Genomic DNA, 21,476 nt, shown 5'->3' on the forward strand with positions numbered 1-21,476 from the left:
AGTTGTAGTTGAGATCCCAAAGGGGTTGTACAGGTTTTCTCAGTGGCTGTAAGTGTAGGACTGTCTTTAAAATTTCTTTGACCTCAAGCCTGGATATAACCAGGGAGTAAGTGGAAGAAATGATGAAATGGCTGAAAGGTAGGCTTTAACAGAAGAATATTCCAAACTGGCTTTAATGAGCTCACACAAATAAGATAGCATCGGAGGAACCACTCAGTTTATGGGGTCCAGATTTTTAGTTTGCCACAAGATTGAAAAACTCTTCCATTTGGCTATGTATGATTTTTGGTAATGGGTCTCCTTGTCTCCTGCAGAATTCAAAACACATCCTCAGAAAATTGGTATCTGGAAGGGATCAGAATCCTGGAATGTTAGATTGAGGGATGATAGGGTGGGGTGAAGCAATGAGCCCTTCTTTTGTGTGATCAGGTCCACTTTGTGGTGTAGCATATGGTAATTTCCATTGGCTAGAAGATAGAGAAGGGGGACCAATGCTGTCTTGTCCAGAGTGGAGTCACCAGTAGAATTCCTATTTTTTTTATTTTTGGATTTTTAGGAAGACTTTAAGTAGAAGAGGAGGTAGAGGGAAGGCACAAAATAATCTTTCCTGTTCACTGGAAAAACAAGGCATCTGACTTTCAAGCCTGGGTACAAGAAATCCTTTTGCCGAATAGATTGATCTGTTTGTTGCTCTCTAAGGCAAATAAGTCTATCTTTTGTGTGCACCACTTGTGGACTAAGTCTAGGAAGACTTGTTTGTTGAGCATCCATTTTTGGAGGTCTTCAATGGACTTGGTGAGGGAGTCTGCCAGAACTTGTCCTGGGATGGAATATGAACTGCTTGAAAAAACATGCTCACTTTGATGGCCAAGTCCTAGGCAATCTGAGTCAACCTACACAATCAGTAGACTCTTTCCTTTCTTGCTTGTTTACGTACCTCTTGACTGTTGTGTTGTCTGTGAATATTGTCAAAGGTCCTGGTTTCCAGAGATGGAAGAAGACTTATAGAGCCTGAATAAGAGTCCTCATCTCTTTCACGTTGATGTGTTCTACCTCAAGGTTGGTTTGCCAATGATCCTAGACCTTGTGAGTCTTTGTCCACACCCCCAAGCCTCATATGAGGCCTTTGAGCACAGTTCTTTATTTGGAGTGTGCACCTTTAAGGGCAGCCCTGGACTGAGGTTCACTTGTGCCAGTCACCAAAGAATCTCCCTCTTGAGACAAGGTATGAGAGAGTTCTGTGTGTCCAGGGTGTGAGAGTGTTGGGACCATACATTTTTCAGGTACCACTGTATTTTCCTTATATGTATTCTGGCAAGTAGAAGCATAGAAATACTTGCTGCCATGTAACCTAGTGCTCTGAAAGTTTCTTTTGGCAAGCAGGCCTGGAGAGGGAAGTAGGACTGTAATAAGCTGTGAGTCTCTGTACCTTCTCCTGAGACAAGAAGGTCTGCATGCTCTTTGTGTCTAATCTGCAACTCAGGAAAACAAGATCCTGAACGAGCTAAAGAGAAAGAGTTTTTGAAATTGACCATGAAGTCCAGTTGCAGGAGGAGGGTGAGGGAGAACTTGAGGTGCAGCAGTAGAATCCAAAGTGATGAGACCTGGATAAGCAAATCATGTAGGTAGGAGAATATTTGTATTTCTTGAGTCCTTCCTGCAGAAGGCTATAATTGGAGCCAGGTACTTTGTGAATAGTCGGGGGGGGGGGGTATAAAAAGCCCAAGGGGCAAAGCATCAAACTGAAGATGAGATTAGTCAGTAGAGAATCTCAGTAATTTCCTGCAAGATGGGTGTATGTGTATGGTAATATGCAGGTATATATCCTTCAAGTCCAAAGATACTAGAAAGGTCTTTGAAAGTATAAAGGGAAGGAGCTATCTAAAGAGACAGCATTTTGAAAGTATGTACCTTGAGGAAGGTGCTGAGCTGAGAGGTCCAGTATAGATCTCCACTGTCCTTTTCTTGGCACCTGGAACAACCTGGAATAAAATCCTCTTCCTACAAACTGAGGAAGGACTACCTCTATGGTACCTTGGGAAAGTAAGTCATGTAGGATAGGCAGGGGAAGCTGCAACTGGCTGTGTGAAGGAGATGGGATGCCTTTGAAGCAAGGGAGCTTCTTCCATGACATTCTGTAACCTTGTTGGATGATGGTGAGTACCCACTTGTTTGCAATGATCCTTCGGAGAGGGGGAGGGACCAAGGGCAAGAGTAGGACAGACCACTGACTTATCTGTGAAGGAAGGCTTCCCAGACTTGTGGTCCCTTTCAGGTTTTTCTGAAAATCTCTTTCTGGCTTCCTTCTTGTGTTTCTGAGAAAGCCTATGATCTCTTCTGGCAAAGGATAATTTCTCTGGAATCAGGACACAAATGTTAGAAGAAGAATTTATCTGCAGTACGTCATAGTCCTGTCTTGTTCTTACAAGGTCTTGAATAAACTAGCTGCATGTGATCTGAACAGAAGGTCCCTGTCAAGTGGGAAATCTATGATGTTTGCCTTAAAACCTTCTGGGAGAGGATGATTGCATAACCAGGTGAATCTCCTAATAATCAAGGCAGCAGCAGGTATTCTGAATGAGGCCTCAACAGCATCATAGTTACATTTCATACTGTGTCTAACCACCTGAATAACTTGAGTTACCAAAGACAAAATCTGATGTCTGGAGTCTAACCCCATCATGTCAACAACCTTATTGAAGTTGTCCAAGATGGACAGAAGGCATTTGGTCATCTGGGTCTGGTAATTTATGACCCTGAAGGCCAGGGCATAGGAAACAAAGAACTTTTACCCCACCTGTCCATAACTCTGCTGTCCTTGTCAGAGGATTAGGCATTGACATTTGGCAGCAGCTGAGAAGGCTAATCTGAGGCTAAGGGGACAGCTGAGGCATCAGCTACAGGATTGTTGAGCAAAATCTTAATTTCATCTGGAACTTTGTTGAATCTATCAGGCGTGTTTGAAACTGGAGGCTGAAAGTCTGGAGCAGAGGACTTGGATGTAAAACCATCAAGAAAGGCCTCCAAGACTGGAGGGACAGGAAAAGAGGCTGGTGTGACCACATCTTAAAGGCTGTAGTATCTTTTAAGGAGATCAGATATTTGCTTAGACTCCCACTCAGAATGTCTCATCAAATTCACAATGGACTCACCAAAATATGTCTTGTCCACAGGGGAATCAGGGAGAGGGAGTACTCATCATCTGAGTGAGTGAATTTAAGAGGAGTATGTAAAAGAATGCTTGTCTGAATCTGAGGCCTCCTCTTCATCCTCAGAGAAAGTCTCCACAGTAATCTTCTGTAGAGTGGGTGGAGGGACTGAAAGGGACAGAGGTTTAAGCACCATAAGGGCCTTTAAAAGCCCCTGAGGCAAGTCTGTCTGCTCCTTCTCCCTTGAAGGATGGGGGAGGGGACATACTTAGTCTTCTGATGTTTTTTCTTAGGGATGATATCTACATGGATCAAGCAAGGAGGCACCAACCCCTGATGTGCATCAATCAGTGAATCCTGGACCTCTTCCCATGCTAAAATCTGAGTGATACTTCTTCTCCATAACAGTAGCATTCACTTCAGACATGCAGTACTTGGATGCCATACTGGCCTCCAATGAGTTAATTGTAGAGGGAGTCTAAGTAAGAGTTGAATGTACCACAGGATGTCCTTCCATATTACTGTTGCAGTATTCTTTACTAAAGGGATCCCCTGCCAAAGGTAGCCCAACGTCCAGCTAGTATAGCAAAGCCTTAGGTTTTTTAAGGATGTCATATGTCACATGTGTGATTCCCCACCCACAGCATAGGGCATAAAGATGACATGCAGACATACATACCTTAGAACTTCTTTGCCACCAACCCAAATGCCATCTTCAATTATCGGTCTGAACGCTCCTTCGTTTGTGCTGGTTACCAAGCCATTTTCAGATAAGTGCGCCATTGGGGTTTTCTTCCTATCTTGTTTTTTCTTTAGTTGCAAGTTTACATGTCACCCAGAAAGGGAAAATGTGAGTGTGGGAGACATATTCCCCATAAGGACTATTATGGGCAGTGTCGTTTTTGCTTGGATGCTTCTCACGGCCATACTTCATGCTCGATTTGTCAAGAGTTTGCTCCTAACATCCTTCATAGTCATCTCTCCTCTTTGTCTATCTACCTAGAGAACAAGCATCTTAAGTTGTTGGCACAGGGTGTGATGTCAGAATCATTCCATCCCAAGGGTCAGATATCTGCCCAGAAGAAGACCAAAATGTCATGTCAGATTTGTCTGCTGTACCCCCTCCCCAGGATGTCTCTCTCAAGGCTGGAAAATCTCAGAGGATCATTCAGTTGTTCCGTCAGATTCCTCTGCTGCGACCGCTTCAAAGGCCAGCATGGATCCGGATTCTGTCACATCCCTGGAGGCAATGCAGATGTCCGTTACTGATGTAAAGGGGGAATCTAGGCTGATTATATCTGAGGGACCAAGGAATGTTCCACAGATTCTTGTTCGAGAGCAGATTCCTGCTGCATTGATTGAGTGTCAGCAAGGGTCCGAACCTCCTAAGGTCTTTAGGGCTGATGTTCCTTTGAAGAAGAAGAACTAAACAAAACATATTTCATCTGCTCCCAAAAATCCCCAGAGTGGATGGCAGGATTTTACACAGAAGTTCTTTAATGCAATTATGGCCTTGAAGCCTTCCCAGGGAGTTTGTTGCTCCTGCCCCCCCCCCCCCCCCCATGGACATCTACTTCTCTTAAGAAGCCTAGGGAGCAGGACTCTTCTGATGAGGAATTGGACTTTGGGGAAGAGTCCTTGACTTACTCATCTCAGATTCCTTCTCCATTGGATTATGGTTCTGAGGAGTAATACTCCATTAGTCCAGATTCTCCCTTTGAGGAACATTCTGTTGTGGATACTATTTCTCATATGATGGAATTTTTTTAATGGGACTGTACCCAGGTTTCTGACATCCAGAAGAGGTATTATGAACTCCTCCAAATAGAATCCCCTAAGCCCTCTGCTGTCTAGTTCTACCTGCCTTGTTAGACACTTTTACATCAGATTCTTAGGCTTCTGATTCCCAGCCCCCAGCCCCTAAGAAATCGGACAGGTGTTATAAGGTGTCTGATGACTGTAAGTTTCTTTACGGATGTCCTTCTGGTGACCCCTCTGTTGTGTCTGTTTCTTCTGACAAACCTTTGAAATTATTGCCTTCCACTAAACTGCTTCTTTCTGTCCAGGACAGTAGGGCCATGGTGTGACTGGACAAAAAGGTATATAGTGCTGCCACCCTGGCCTTTCACGGTATAATTATCAGACTCATATGACCAGGTGTGCATAGCTTTTCTTTCTCAGGCCTGTCAGGTTATTTCTGACCTTCCTGATTCTGAAGGAAAGGTTCTGGCCCTGTCTTTGTTGGGCTGCTCTTCTCAAGTGGCGCGACATTCTATTAAGTGTAGCTATGATGTAGCTGATGCTTCTTCTAGAGCTGCTGCCTTTGGTTTTATGTTAAAGTATTATTCTTGGCTTCACCTCCAACCTTTACCTGATGATGTTAAGGCTAAAGTGATGAATGCTCCTCTTGACAACAAGAATCTTTTTGGTTCTGCAGCTGCTGAGCTTTTTAAGTCCCTGCAGGAGAAGGGCAAGGCCTTGCAGGAATTCAAGCATATTTTTGTTTCCCCTATTTCCAAATTTAAGAGGAATCAAAGGATCATAGGAAGTTACTAAGCTAATGGCCCTAGGGCCCTTACAAGCCTAGCCAAGTTCTCATAGGTGGAACCTCCAGGGTGAATTTACGGTCACCCATCCAATCGTCCAGATTGCATTTGAAGAGGGCCAATGAGGTGCTCTGTTTGACATGAAGTAAAAGTCTGTTACTAAAGGTGTGATAACATCTGGGAGACAAATCTGTCCCTCCAGCAGGTTTTATTAATGTCACATACTAGGTTAAGTTCTTTAGAGTGAGTAACGTGTACCATCTGATTTTTGGATATGAAGCATTTCCAATAATGCAGGGTCAGATATTGCCTTATATGCAAGGCAGAGATCACCTCTGAGTAGTCTGCATGAAACAGAATTAAGTGACAGTGATTTCAGATGATCCCCATAGGACAGATGGTGAAGACCTTGAATTTTCCTTGTAAGGAACCTTTGTTGTTTATCCATTTGCTGCAGGTGCTTAGAAAGGTGCATACCAAAAGGAGCATTGTACTCAATTATTGGCCTGATGAGGGAAGAGTACAGGGAGGTAATAGCTTCTTTTTTTTCTGGAGGCAATGCCCTTACTTATGAGATGAGCAATATAGAATACCCTTCTTACCACTGTGGAGACATGATGGTCAAAGGTAAGGTTGCTGTCAACCTGTGTGGTAGTTAGCAGGAACATCACTTTTACAGAAAAGAATGATAATACATTTTTTTTGCATTGAGTTAAGGAAATGACTTTGGCACCAATCATTTGTTTATGTGAGACCCTCTTGTAGGATGTTGACATCATTTGGAGATTCTATGACTGCTCCCAGGATGTAGTCATCAGCAAACTTTGTTAACCATAGACCTTTAGTTTTTGCTTGCACTACAGAAAAATAGGCTCCAGACAGCTGAGGTCCCAGGACTGATCCTTATGGAACACCGCTGGTTACAGGTCTGCTGTTGGAGGTGGATTCCCCAAATTTGGATTATATGAGTTCTATCAGTGAGCCAGTTAGCGACCCATCTAACGATATAAGGGTCTATGCCTAGTTGGGTGAGTTTGTCATTGATGCCTGAGTGGGGGATAGTGTAAAATATATTGGCTAAGTCCAGGTAGGCTGTAGGCACAGATTTCCCCTCATCCAGGGCCTTGGTGACTGTCTTGAAGAACTACACCAGGTTTAACAGGCATGATTTCCCTTTGACAAATCCAAACTGAGTAGGATCAAGTGTTTGGAGATTACCTATATCTTTGTGGATAAGGTCCATGAGGATTTGCTACATTGCCTTGCAGATAAGACTAGTTAGGTTAATAAGTCTATAGTTCTGGGGGTCAGTGGAAGCACCACCTTTATGCAAGGGAATAATGGTGGCTGTTTTCCATTCAGCTGGTATGAAGCCAGCACTTAGACTATGATTGAAAAGAGTACCCAATGGTGTTGCTAATTCATGTTGGAGCTCATGTAGGATGCAGCCTGGGATGTTATCAGGTACCATAGATGCTGTATTTTTGGCCTTAGAGAGGGCATTTATGACCTGCTATTTAGAGGTACAAGGTATGGGACAGATGGTAAGGATGTCATGGGGTACATGTGGCGGGAAATGAAGTTTTCACTGAACCTGTCAGCCAAAATGTTAGCTATGTCCACAAGCTCAGTATATGTGGTATCATTAACTACCAATTCTGCACAAATCTAGGCCTTTCCTTTTAGGTTATGGATGTAACTATAGAATGCCTTGTAGTTGTCCTTTGTTGAGGAAACTAATTTGGACTCGTAGTTTGCTTTGGAGAATTTCACAAGAAGTCTAATTTGCTTGTTTAAGCTGAGGAGGGAGTGTTTCCAGTTTAGGAGGACTCTTTCCCTCTTACTTTTAGACAGCAATTTCTTCTTATTATTGTAAAGCCTGTTAATGGTAGTTGTCCACCAGGCAGGTTTGCTCTTCATTGAGGAGCTTGTTTTGGTCCTGTCAGGTAAAGCAGAGTCAGTGCAGTTATACAGGTGTTTGTATAAAGCTTTGGTATAGAGCTCAACATAGTTGCCAGTTACATCTCAGGGAGGAGGTGCAGTGAAGCTATTTATACCATCATGTAAGAGGTTATAATTTGCTTTGGTGTTTTAGTTTAGTTGCTGCTGAGGTGGGGTTAGGTGTCATAGTTACTTCAAATGAGACCGATTTGTAGTCGGATCGTACTAGGGAGGATCTCACAGTGGGGGTGCTAGAGTGGTCCCCTTATTGGTGAGCACCAGATCCAGGATGTTGGAACCCCTTGTGGGGGTGTCTACTGCTGGTCCAGGGCAGTTGTTAACAAAGTCGAGGAACCTTTGGGCAAGTGAGTTTGAGCATGAGTAATTTACCCCAGTCAATGGATGGGTAGTTCAAGTCACTCAAAACCATGGTGTTTGAATGTATCTTGATAGACTCAAGTAGATTCAAATAAGCAGAGTGGGTATCCTGATTCATGGAGGGGGTCCCGTAGCTAGCAGTGACTTGAATAGGTGACCTATCAACAGTTAATTGCACCTGAAGTGTCTTACTAAGCCTGTCTTTCTACATAGACAGTCTTGCCTTCCTCCCAAAGGTTAAAAGGATTCTTGACAAGCTCCTTCTGCTAAGTCTACTCAGACTCCTACTACTCAGAAGCCTCCTGTTCCAGACAAACCAGGTTCTGTCTGACTCTCTTCATCCCTCCATCCTAGATCAGGTTCCTATGTCTCTTCATCTTTTCCTGTCTCTTCCCAGTTGGTTAAAGATCACTCAGAATTAATTCTTGGGTTCTGTCCATTATCCATCAGGGGCATGTCATGGTGTGGAAATTCCTTCCTCCTTTTCTAGGCATTCCTCAACCTCCTCAGGAACAGCTGCCTTTTTTTCTGGATGTCCTTCAGCCTTTTCTCTCAAGGTACCATCCAAGCAGTTTCTGGTCCTCAAAAGGGGAAGGGGTTTTATTCCAGGATGTTCCCAGGACAGAAGGCACCTGGAGGTCAATTCTAAAGCTTTCTCAGCTCAACACTTTTCTGAACATCCCTTCCTTTTGAATGCTGTCCATTCAGGCCTTGTTTCCTTTTTTCTTCCTCAAGCCTTCCTGGTCTCTCTTGATCTCAGAGATGCCTATCTTCTCATTCCTATTCATACCTGTTTCAGGAAAGGTTTGCTTTCCCTGTTTCTTCATTGCATTTTCTGTTCTTTGCTTTGCTCTTTGATCTTTCTACTGCCCCAAGGGTCTTCACCAAATGTCTTGCTCCTGTGATTGCCTTTTGCAAGATGAGGGGGATACAAATCTTTCCTTACCTGAATGACCTGTTTATATGGGGCTTCCTTCCCAGAGGCCTAGATTCAGCATCTCCACTATGCTGTTTGCATCTTGCAAAGCCTAGGGTTTATGATACACTTCCAGAGATCCTTCCTGACTCCTTCTCAGGATCATGTTTTTCTTGGGTGCAAGTTCCAGACAATTTCCATGCTGGCTCCACTGCCACCACCCAAGGCTCTGGCTTTAATTGCCTTTTTTCAATCCCTTCTTCTTCAGGTCTCAGTTATAGCCAGAGAGTTTCTAAGGAATCTGGGTTACATAGTTTCCACCATCTCTATGCTTTCTCTAGCCAAGCTCCATATGAAGAAGATACAGTGCTTCCTAAAGTTATTTTGGCTTCAACATTATCACCATTTGGACTTTCTATTTCCTCTTCTTCCATGCCTCAAACTACAGCTTCAGTGGTGGATTTATCAGCTGTCTGTCAACCCAGGCCTTCTTTTTCAGCCCCCAAGTCCCCTCTCAGGAATTTTTTTTGGATGCCTCAGGCACAGGGTGGAGTGCTTCTTTTGACCCTCTAAAAGTGCAGGGTCTTTGGCCCCTTCATCATAGGGCAGACTATATCAACCTCAGGCCTTCCATACTCTTTTCCTTCCAGGGCCTCTCAAAATCTTTACAGACAGCATGACAGTGATGTGGTATATCAAGCAAGGGGGAACATGGTCTTACCTCCTGTGCAGACTAATTTTACAGGTTTGGGATCTGGCCATCCAGTATCAGGTGACTCTTCAGGCTGCATATATTTGTTCAGAACAAAACATTGTGGCAGACTCTCTGAGCAGGTCCCTAGCACAGATTCACAAGTGGATGCTTCACAGAGATGTGTTTCTGGACATTGTGCATCACTGGGGAACTCCTCAGGTGATCCTTTTACCTCTCCTCTAAGCAGACATCTTCCTCTCTTTTGCACCAGAACCCAAGTCCTCTGGCATGGAAGGTGGACACCCTCTCTTTTTCTTTGAAGGGGTTGCTTTTCTAAGCCTTCTCTCCCCTTCCTCTCATACCAAGAGCCCTGCTCAAGATAGTACAGGACTCCCCCAAAATCTTGTTGGTGATGCCTTTTTGACCCAGACAGCACTGGTTCCCTCTTCTTCTTCTGAATCTAGCCAAGGGCAATAACCACAAGTTACTTCACAGGGTGTACCTACTCACACAAGACAAAGGGTATGTCATCCATCCTCACTTTTCCACTCTTTAACTGACACTGTGGTTGATCGGGTTTTGATCCCTTTTAGACACCTTTTTTTTCTGAGAACATGCTTTGAGTACAGCAGGAGGCCAGGAAACCCACTACCAGGAAATCATATTTGTCCAAATGGAAGAGATTTTCTGTCTGGTGCCTTGCTCATAACCAGGATCCACTTTCTGTGGAGGTTCCTTTGGTTCTCTTTTATTTATGTGAATTTCTCCATGTTGGGTTGGCCTACTCTGCAGTTAAAGCTCATAGTTCAGCTATTTTTGCTTGTCTGCCTTTCGCTCCTCCTTTAGCCTTTAGGTTTGAGGTCAAACAATTTCCTAAAGGAGTCCTTCATATTAGGCCTCTCAGAAAGCCTATTCCTCCTTCCTGGGACCTTAATTTTGTTCTTGAACAATTGAATCAGGCTCCTTTTGAGTCTGCAGCTTCAGTTTCTTTACAGCATTGTACATGGAAGACTGTTCTTTTTTTTGGCCCTTACTTCAGCTAGGAGGGTGTCCGAGCTTCAGGCCCTTATCACTTTTTCTCCTTTTTTTAATTTTTCATAAGGACAGGGTGTCTCTTTGTACTAATCCTTATTTTCTGCCCAAGGTGATTAATGAATTGTCTCTTTATCAATCCATTCATTTACCCATGTTTTTCCTTTCTCCTCAGTCTGCCAGTAAGAAGGTTCTTCAAACCTTGGATTTGCCCAGACAGCTCAGATATTATTTGAATAAGACTAAGGCCATTCACAAGTCTGTGCACCTTTTTGTCTATTTTTATTCCAGATCTCTAGGTGTGGCTGTTTTTAAGCAAACAATTTCTTCATGGATCTGTAAGGCCATTTCTTTTTGTTACAGCTTTCATGGGAAAAGCATTTCTGCTTCTGTAAAGGCTCATTATATCAGGGCTGTAGCTTCTTCTGGTGCTTTTTTCAATGGACTGGATACCAATTCCATCCTTGAAACTGCTACTTGGGATTATGTCCATACCTTCATTAAGCACTACAAGCTGGATGTGGTTTCCAGGGTTAGAGCTGGATTTGCCAGGGCTGTCCTGCATGGGTTTCTTGATGGCCCTGCTGGGCCTTCCTCCTCACAAGTTTCCTCTTGAGCTTTTGTACTGTCCCTCAACAGTGATTTGGAAGGACATAGTACATTTCTGTAAAACCTTATCATGACACTATATTTCCTTCACTTCACTGTTGCAGTATGCACTCCCTTTTCCCCCAGTTTTCTCTACTCCTTTTTCTATTTTCTTTCTGGATACACATGTTCCTCCTTTTCTGCTTGGACTATTGCTCCTCCTGGGGCTTTTCAATTCTGACATATGTATGTCTATACATCACCTTTATGCCTTACACCATGATCAGGGACCATACATGTGACATACAATGTCCTTAAAAAAAAACTAAGGCTTTGGTATACTGGCTGAACATTGGGCTACTCTTGACAAGGGATCCCTTTAGTAAAGAAAACTGCAACAGTGAAGGGAAGGACATCTACTGTTATGGTAATATTTCACATAATTACTTTCTGCAGCCTCTGTGGTTATGTTGGAATCTGACTGGTTAGACTGAACATCAGGCTTAGGCCTTTTGAGTTTTTTCTTGGAGTGTATGGTATGTTAGGAGTAGAGGGGGTCCGCCATCTTAAATTTGGCCAACTACTTCAGACATTAAGATTCTAGGAACATGTTAAGCAATGAGAAATGGGAGCATAATGTCTTGGGTAGGAATGACTGGAAAACTGAACAAGATTTGTAGTTGTGCTCTGCACCTCAGCAGAAAAGGCACTGGAAATGGAAGTCTTTTTAGGGTATCTGCTTATGCCATTCACACTTTCCCCTCATAGCTAACATCTAATAAAATCACAGATATACAGTACAAACAAGAAAAGAAAGTTCCCCATACAGGTCACTTATCCAAATCTGAGAAGGCTTATGGTACAAACGTCCATGCAAAGATCAGGCCAACAGTTGTGAGATCAGAGACAATATAGTCCGATGACTGAACTCATATGTCCACTTATGTATTCCTATGCTCCCACGGTGAGGTCATACATCAGATGTATGGATTATAGAAGATTTAGGCTTTGGTACCCCAGCAGGAGATCAGTGGTGATAACCCATCTGTTTGGAATACAGCCACAGTGATTTCAATCAGGACATCTGCCAAATGAACTGTGCAGAGTTGTAATTGTGCAAGTCAGAGAAAAGTCTACCAGAGACATCCTGCATAGATATGTAGGAAGAGCACACATAAAATAAAGCTATATATTCACGTTTGCTAAGTAAGAAGGGAAAAGGGGTAGATAACTTCTGAAACAATAAACCAATGCATTTTTTCATATTTTATTTCATTCCATCATTTTGGCTCCATTTATTTGTTTGTGATTCAAAGAGCTGTTTACCAACATGCCTTATTTGAATGAAAAGTTTGTGCACCACTATTCACTGAACTTATGTAAGGATCATCAGAAAACCAGACACTGAAAGCAAAATTACTGAAGTGTAAGAGTGAACATATTCAAAAGATTTCCTGACATAAAGGATAGCACAGAAAGTACATCTACAGTACTAAGACAAAGACGGAAAAAACTGCTCAAATAATAAACCAGCAAATCACCAAAAAGCAGTTTAAAGAGGCAAAAGTACTGAAATAGCGTATTTCAGCACGCACTTTATTGCAAGGCTGACTTTTCAGTCCACAGTTCCAAATACACGGACAAACGTAACTTTACAGTCCATACATCACCGGAACATATACAGACCACAGTTCCGATAAGCACAAACACAGATGACTTTTCAGCCCACAATTTCACTCGAACATTAACGCAATTCACTGCTACAATGCGTTTTCGTCTGCAATGACTTCCTCAGATGGAGATGCATACCCATATAATACCCAGCTTTTTATACTTATTCTAATCAATCAACACCTTCAATAAAACAATTAAATAATTAAATTAACTCCATTTTTAAAAGCATCCTAAACATTTACAATATAGGACATTCAACATATTTATTTCAAAATTAATACTATACAATATCTTTTAAAATAAAATATCACCTTAAAAAACTTTATATATTCCATCAAAATGCATCATTAAAAATCCTTTCATACCTTAATAAAAATCAACACATAAATAGCGCCATCTATTGTCAAAATTTGATTCCACACGAACAATCCTTCTAATACCATGCATAAAAACATTTAAACTGAATATTTCATATGAATCATTATACTGTCAAGAAATGCAATTAATACTAATCTGATACATCTAGAACATATATTTTATAACTTCATTGCATTCTATGATGCAATATACCTCGCTAAACTTACAGTTTAGCTGATCTTAACTTTAAAACAGGTAGCAGGGAAATTGCATCATTCAGACCTGGAAACTTATTTGCTTCTAATGAGAGTTGCCATATTAGTTCCTTGTACTCAATGGTGGTCTCCCATGGCTCACCCCTTACATCTTTATCCACTACTTCCAGTACAAAAAAACTAAATTTGGCTTCCTGACAGTTTAAAATATGCCTATAGAAGGCATTACTAATACATTTTGTCCTTATTTCACAATAATGCTCATAAATTCTATTTTTTAGTTTTCTTTCAGATTTACCTACATAAAATGCATCACATTGATTACACATCCCTAAATAAACTATTCCGCGTGTTTCACAGTTGGCAAAGAATTTACTTTCTATCACTTTATCTCTGCTAACTACATAAACAGTATCTCTTCCATAAATACAAGGACATTGGGAACATCTACCACATTTATACGTTCCTACTTTCTGTCCCCTGCCCTTTTTTATTTCTTTTTTACCTTCCAACATATTTTTTAAGCTTCTGCCTTTTCGATATGTGCATTTTAGTGGTTCATCGAAAATCATCTTAAGGTCAGAAATCTCACCAAACCTCCTCCATTTTTCTTCTAATATTTTTTTTTAATCTTAACTGCATCATTATTATAATCCACTATAAAGTTATTCACCCCTTCATAATTATCACTCTTCTGTGTTATCCCCCCTAAATCACTTTTAACACCTATAATGGGTTTAAATTTATCTAATCTACCTCTCCTAACTTCATCTTCCATCCTCTCAATAAGGTCAGTGGGATAGCCACTTTCTTTAAACATAGATTTTAACTTAATACATTCCTCATTAAAATCACTCTCCTTTGATGTCATACGGCTTCCTCTTATATATTGCCCTTTGACAATACTCTTTTTCTGATGATAAGGGTGGGCACTATCAAAGGCCAGAAATTAATTGGAAAAAGTTTATTTTCTGAATATCTTTGAATAAAAACCTTTCTCTTCCTTACCTATAGTAATATCCAAATATTTTAAAAGGTTCTTACCCATCTGATATGTAAACTTCAAGAATTCAGTAGAGTCTGATATATATTCAAAAAAGGTTACAGAGTCTTCCTCTGAACCAACCCATAGGAAGCACATGTCATCTAAAAAGCGCTTATAGAATTTCCAATATTGTACATATTTTGAATTCAAAATATACCTATCTTCCCATATTGTTAAGGCTATATTGGCATATGTAGGGGCACACCTTGCACCCATTGCGACACCTTGTATTTGTTTAAAAAATTACCCTTCATAATGAATAAAGCTGTTATTTAATACTAGTTCCATTAAGGTCAAAATAATATAAAAATCATTGTTACTAAACTTTCCATACTTTATTAGCGCTTCTTCAAATAACTTAAGACCTTGTTCATGGGGTATTGATGAAAACAAATCAACTATATCTATGGTGATGAAAATAATGTTCTCATCATACATATCTTGTGTAAGGTTTCGCAATAAATCCCAAGAGTCTTAATACCTTGCCCACTTAATGATAAAGCCTTTAATTTAACATCCAGCCATCTAGCTAAAGGTGCTGTGACCGAGCCTTCAGAAGCAACAATAGGTCTCATTGGAGGATTTTCTACGTTTTTGTGAACCTTTGGTAACCCAAAAATAGTAGGAACTTTCGGTTTTTCCACATATAAATATTTAAATGTATCTACATCAACTGAACCTTCCAACAACATATCATTTAAGACCAAGTATATTTTCCTATTCCCTATATTGATTTCATTAATTGAGGCTCTGACATACTTATCATTGTTGCCTAGAATTTCCATCATTTTTGCCTCCTAGGTTATATGGTCCATAATAACAGAACCACCCCCCTTATCAGGTCTCACTATTTTCAAAGTATTATCATCCCTTAAATTCCTTAATAAACTATTCTCTTCTTTGGTTAAATTGTAAATAATTTTATTCTTACAGATTTCAGACCTTCATTTATTTTCCATGAGGACCTCAACATTTTTCAGTTGGGGATGAAGGGGTGGGTTGAACATACTTCTCTTCCTTAACATCTGAGTATTCTGAGTGGCATTCTGCCCTTGAAATAAAATTTCCAGATTTTTCTTTCTTAAAAATAACTTCAAATCTATAAGCACCTTATTCATATCCGCTTTTCTGTTAGGTACAAATTTAAAGCCTTTAGATAACAAAGAGAAGTGTCCTTTTTCCAACTCCTTATTGCTATAATTGTATATAGTGTGACCTTTATATTTGTTAGCACACCCTTGCGACAGTATGCTATCTACCCTATATACTGTCCTTGTATTGTCAATTTCTACCCCTCCCACTGCTGAAATTGATTCCTGTTGTTCCTTCTGTTGCCCCTTACATTCATGTACCCCCCATAATTGTAGTTTTTTTGGTCCTGATAGTTTTTTATTCTTTCCGATCTCCTTAATGGGGGATATTCGGACAGGTCGTTCAAATCCCCTATCTCTTCTCTTTCATATATATCGTTAACCAACGGTTCATTCTGTCCCTTACCATAACTAGACTCCCCTCCATTCCCATAAAGACTGCTTTTTGGTGACATCTACAGTACTGGTAAGAAAAGTGCTATTAGTACTGTTACCAGATGTCATTCTTTCAGAATGTGAACCTATACACCTGAGAATGTTTTTCATCATATGCTCCAGTAAGCATTTAATGTTTGCCAGTGTTATGAGCACCTGGCAATAGAAATGCACAAGTTCTGTGCACTGACACAATAGAATCTAATGAAACATACACCATTAAGTACCATGCAGGCACACGCTCACCAGTACATAATATACAGCAGTTAACTGACCCATACCATGCAGGTTTGAGATACACACACACACACACACACACACACACACACACACACACACACACACACACCTAATGTAAGTATTCAAAGTTGGACAGTATCATATAGTAGTTTTTAGCACAGTCAGGGTGGAGTACAGATTGTGCTCAAGTTAGTGTGTGGCACTCTCACAATTAGTAATATCCACTGTGTTACTCCAGGGGACAACATATTACAGCAACAGGGAACAAATTACATTCTTATGGCGGTACTTGTAGCAAATGTTTATTCAGAAAAGGAAATTCTTGAGAGGCAGAGCATGCAAAAGTACAGATCAAAGTGCTGTCAAACATGAACGTCCCTGGAAGATGGACTTGTAGATTGGAATAAAGTAGGAAAAGAGCGGATGACACTGTGTCTCATGCCAGAAGGGGAGCAAAATAGAGTGCCATTACTGATAACAGCACTGGTGGGGGGGGAGTCCTTCCATCAGACAAATCCCAATCCTAATGAGGAGAATTTGATATCCCTTTGCAGTGATGATTATGATGGTGTTGATGATGATGGTATGAGTCATATTCAAGGTGGCTTGGATACTGGTAATTTTGCCTGCCCACCATGTGTCCTCAAGTGGGTAGAACTGTCCAGTATCTTCAACTGGCAGTTTGGACACTGGGACAACTGACTTATTTATAGGCAGATTCCATTACTACATACATGTCTCTGTGTCTTTCCACCAAGTAACAATGTTCTCTGAACACACAGGAACATCACGTGGAATGTATACATTTCTGTCTTTACACCTGTACTGCTCAGTATGCAGAGGTATACATATGAATGAATACTGTACCATAGAATGCCATTGTGCTTGCCATTTGTTCACAGGTCTGTCAGCAACTGCACCATCTTTGGTAAACTATGGTGCAGCACAGCAGGCTAATGTTGACAGCCATGTTGGCAGTTGATGATGATGGCATTACTCTCTTTCTCATAACACAACCTGTGGACAGTGACCCACAGTCATAAAGTCTACTGGCAGAAGCTCCACCCCCGCATCAGCTTGATGATTCCAAAACACCAATGCTGGGCCACATGTATGGTGCCATTATTATTTAGAGTTCCTTTAACAGAAGTTGTTCAGTTCCCAGGAAGATTTAACTTTCTTTCAGATTGACATGTGGAACCTTTGAAAAAGAGCAGGACAATATGGAGGGTGGAATACCCTATGTACAGTCTGATCACAGGGTGCCAAACAAAGTGATTGATCACAGCTGTCTCCGGAGACACAACAGCAAATGTTCTGTGACATTGTTCAGGCACAGGTTACTGCAAGTGAGACTGAGATACAGACGGTGAGATTATTGCAAGGTATACTTCACGACATTCAACAATATATGGGAATGGTGGAGACCAGGGATAATGCCATGATGATCCTCCTTTAGATCATGGTACTCGCACAACATCCATGTCAGACTCTGGCCACACACCTGTGAGGATGTAACAGGTACACATGGCTGACAAAGTTGAGCAAGGCAGAGGTAGAGTCTGTGTGCATTTAGACCACATTGGACAGTCTGCAGCATCAGAATAGCCCCTCTGAGTAGATCCAAGGTAAATTATTATGGGAGTAAGAAAAATAATAACACAAAAGAAAATTTATCCAAAATTATTTATAAAAATATAGTAAAAAATGTCATTCAGATGTTTAATGTAATATATTAGCATTGCCTCGTCTTGTGATATCATTAACTCATATTTAAATGGGGAAATAACTATATTGTTTGGATTGTGCTGAGGAATATGTCATCGCTGAAAAAAAGTTAATTTGTTTTTTCAGTCCACCTAGAAGGAAAAAAAACTATTCCGTTTTCATTAGTGTCTGATTTTATTTGGCTTATTACAGTGCATGGGACTTGATTTTTGATTTCTTACTGAACAGTTGTTAAGTTGTGGTGCAGGAAAATTTGCATGGAAGGAATTGAGAAGCCATGATCTATACCACATGTGGATTATGCCGGCAGATTCCATGTATGGAAAAATGACATACAAGTAAAAATAACAGATGGCATTTTAGTTCTATTAATTGCTCATTCATGGTTGAAAGATATGTATATATTGAATTATTAACTTCTCAAGCAGCCATTGCAAACTAAAATGAAGTTTTATTATTGGTGACGTCTTTCTCTGACAATTGATCTTATTTCACAAATGTGGAATAAATATATTTAATGAAGGGAAATATAATTCTGCATGTTGTTTGCTCCCTTTCATGCTTCATGTAATGGCCTGGCAGAAACATATTTACAGAATATAAGGCAAGACATGAAAATGAAAGGTGATACTGTAGAAACAAAATTGGTAAGACTTTTTTTTTTGCCACAAAAATACTACTTAAGTGACATAAGTTTCATCTCTGGCTGAAATGCTCATGTTATGAAGACTGAGTTCCATATATGAGCACCTTTTACTAGATTTGAAACCAAAAATTCAGAAGAATATGAAACCAAAAATTCAGAAGAAACAATAGTCTCATAGGCAGATGTTTGATAACACCTCCAAGATGAGAAGTTTTGTACCTGGAGAAGAGATCTACATGTGGAATTCCTAAATGAATCCCAGGAGTTATTTAGAGTTGCTCAGAACTTGTCTTTTACTAAGGTCATAGCTAATGGGTCACCTATGAGGAGGCATTTACAGCAAAGGAGTCAGATCAAAGGAGACAGACTTGTTCAGTCTGCTAACCTGAAATAAACCTGAGAAGAGAAGAAAGATTTCCATGAGCAGTTCAGAAATCCACATGTGCTTGTTACTAGACACACCTTACATGCATTTACAAAATGCACCTGATATTTCTGCCAATTGTGAAATAAGGCAAATGCTCTTTGAAATCTTCAGATTTGCCTGCTACCAGTACACTAGATGTCCTATATAATATAAGCATACCTCTGTTTGTCTTAAGGACTGCATTAGGTAGTAGTAAACACATGTTTACATGAAAACAGGAATGCACTGGATTTTCACTGATTGCCTGGTGCTCTACCCAAAGATGGTGCTTCATTTTACTTGCAGCTCTTCAGGAAAACCAGTGCTGTCCCCTGACTGTTTATGCAAGGACAGATGCCCACTTTGCCCACCCTAGTTATGGTACTGATTCTCCCCTTTTAAGGCAGAAAAATGATACTGAAGGCTTGAAACAGTAAAGTAAGTTCTTAATGTTTAGTAATGCTGTACAGTAAAAACTCTGGGTACAAAATTCTAAGGTTTTAAAAATCTGTTATTGTAAGGCAAGCATTTCCTGTACTGAAACTACATGAGAATTAGGTGAAGGGTCATTAATTTACCACAAGATGATGCCTGCGTACAGAGAATAAGGTTTAGCTTGGACTCAGCAGTTCTAGAAGCCAAGATGATTTCTGTTCTTGTTTACTGAAACTGTTTTGTTTACTGACAGGTACACTTTGCTGCTGTTGTTGCAGAATTTGAATTATATAGTAAAATATTTTTTAACCAGTAAAGATATTTTATTTTCTGTCCGTAATACTGCAGTATCATAATGCTAATGCAACTTCTTTTGATTTCACTTAGCAACATGGAAGACTGTCTTTAACAAGTCAGAAACAGAGAACAAAGAGTTCTTCAAAACCAAAGATAAAGTGATTTTAGTTCCAACAATGACAAGTGAAAAGTATGAACTGGCATCCACTACTGACCACTTACTGCATGCCAAGGTAATGCTATATTACTGTAAGTCTCTAATCTTGTGTTGGGGGATGTAGCAATGAATGATATACCATACAATAAAATAATAATCATCAAAATTAGGTTGTTGCTTGGTGGATTATCAAATAACTTAGAAAACCTCAAATGTTTGCTTTATTACATCAGAATAATTAGTCAGACAATCAGTTGATCTTACAAAACAATAGTGATGACAGTACAGTAAAACCCAGTTTTATTAATATTACAAAAACAATATAATTCATTTTTATCAAATTAACAAAACATGGTACCTATTTAAAGCATTAAAGGAGTGAATTAAACCATAACTTTGTAAGCAAATATAGTATAACAGTCTTCTGAAGTGGTTGCACTTTTTAATTTTTAAGAAAGTACTATATAAGTGCCCTGTATGTTATGTTTGTATGTTTTCTTAACTCGGATAGCCCTACTAGGATCCAGCCCATCCACTAAATTCATTAACTTAAGTACAGTTTTAGGATCAGAACAATACATTATAATTTAATTACATTCATATTTTATATAAATTAAGAGTACAGTGGAGAAAATTCCTTAGAACATTACTTTATAAATACCATTATACATCTTTATGGTCCATTATTTTAGTATAAAACAACATCCCAGTGTATAAACAGTGAATTTTACAAGCTGTACATGGTTAACTGAAAAATGTTTCCACAAAGAAGAAGAATACAACTGTGCTGCAATAAACTGCATTGTGAAAGTAGACCAATATAGCCTAATAGAGATATGGTATGCATAAGTGCCAGCATAGCATGGGCATGCCAGGGACAGTACTGCATAATGAAGCCTCACTGTCACAAAAATGGCTGTATCCATACAGCTAACCTGATGGTGCTATGAATGACCACATGACCTGGGAACAGCAGCAGGCAGGTAGTGTGCATGAAGGTATGCACATTCACATGCACATTGGAGGGCCCCATAGCTGCTACATGGGCACAGCTGGGAGCCCATCTAAGGACGTCACAGCAAGGTGTCAACTGATTTTATTATATAAATGGGAAGTGAATGAGATGATAGGACAGTCTGAAATTGTTGGAGAGCAAGCAGAGGATCACACAGAAGAACAATGGGAATGGAAAAGTGGTGTGGTGGAAGAAGGGCATTTTTGTGGGGCAGGTACCCCTTTTCTTTTTTTTCCTAAGAATGTTAGATGGGGATGGTAATTTGGGGAATATATGGGTAAGAAGGAGATTATAGTGACAGAAACTGGGGCAGGCAAGTAATCTTTACCTATTAGGGTAGCACGTGGTGCTTCTTTTTATAGAATTGGCACCGCTTCATTGCTTGAACACAGGGATTTGCTTTAAGGCAGTATAAACTATTATCAGCCTAATTATTCAATTTTTATGCTGAAAATAGTATGTAAAATGTTGGGTTTTATGAAGAATATGTT

At 40.1% G+C, this 21,476-nt stretch overlaps 1 protein-coding gene across 1 annotated transcript in view; it reads left to right on the forward strand.

Moving 5' to 3' along the window:
• Positions 1-21,476, forward strand: part of SERPING1 (serpin family G member 1) — a 373,810-nt gene that overhangs the window by 288,633 nt on the left and 63,701 nt on the right. The window contains exon 8 of the mRNA XM_044084098.1: positions 19,904-20,046. Coding sequence (XP_043940033.1) covers positions 19,904-20,046 — 143 coding nt within the window. The remainder of the gene's footprint in view (positions 1-19,903; positions 20,047-21,476) is intronic.

The sequence above is a fragment of the Protopterus annectens genome, chromosome 9.part0, assembly GCF_019279795.1.
Source record: "Protopterus annectens isolate FY-2018-M chromosome 9.part0, PAN1.0, whole genome shotgun sequence".
NCBI classification, from domain to species: Eukaryota; Metazoa; Chordata; order Ceratodontiformes; family Protopteridae; genus Protopterus; species Protopterus annectens.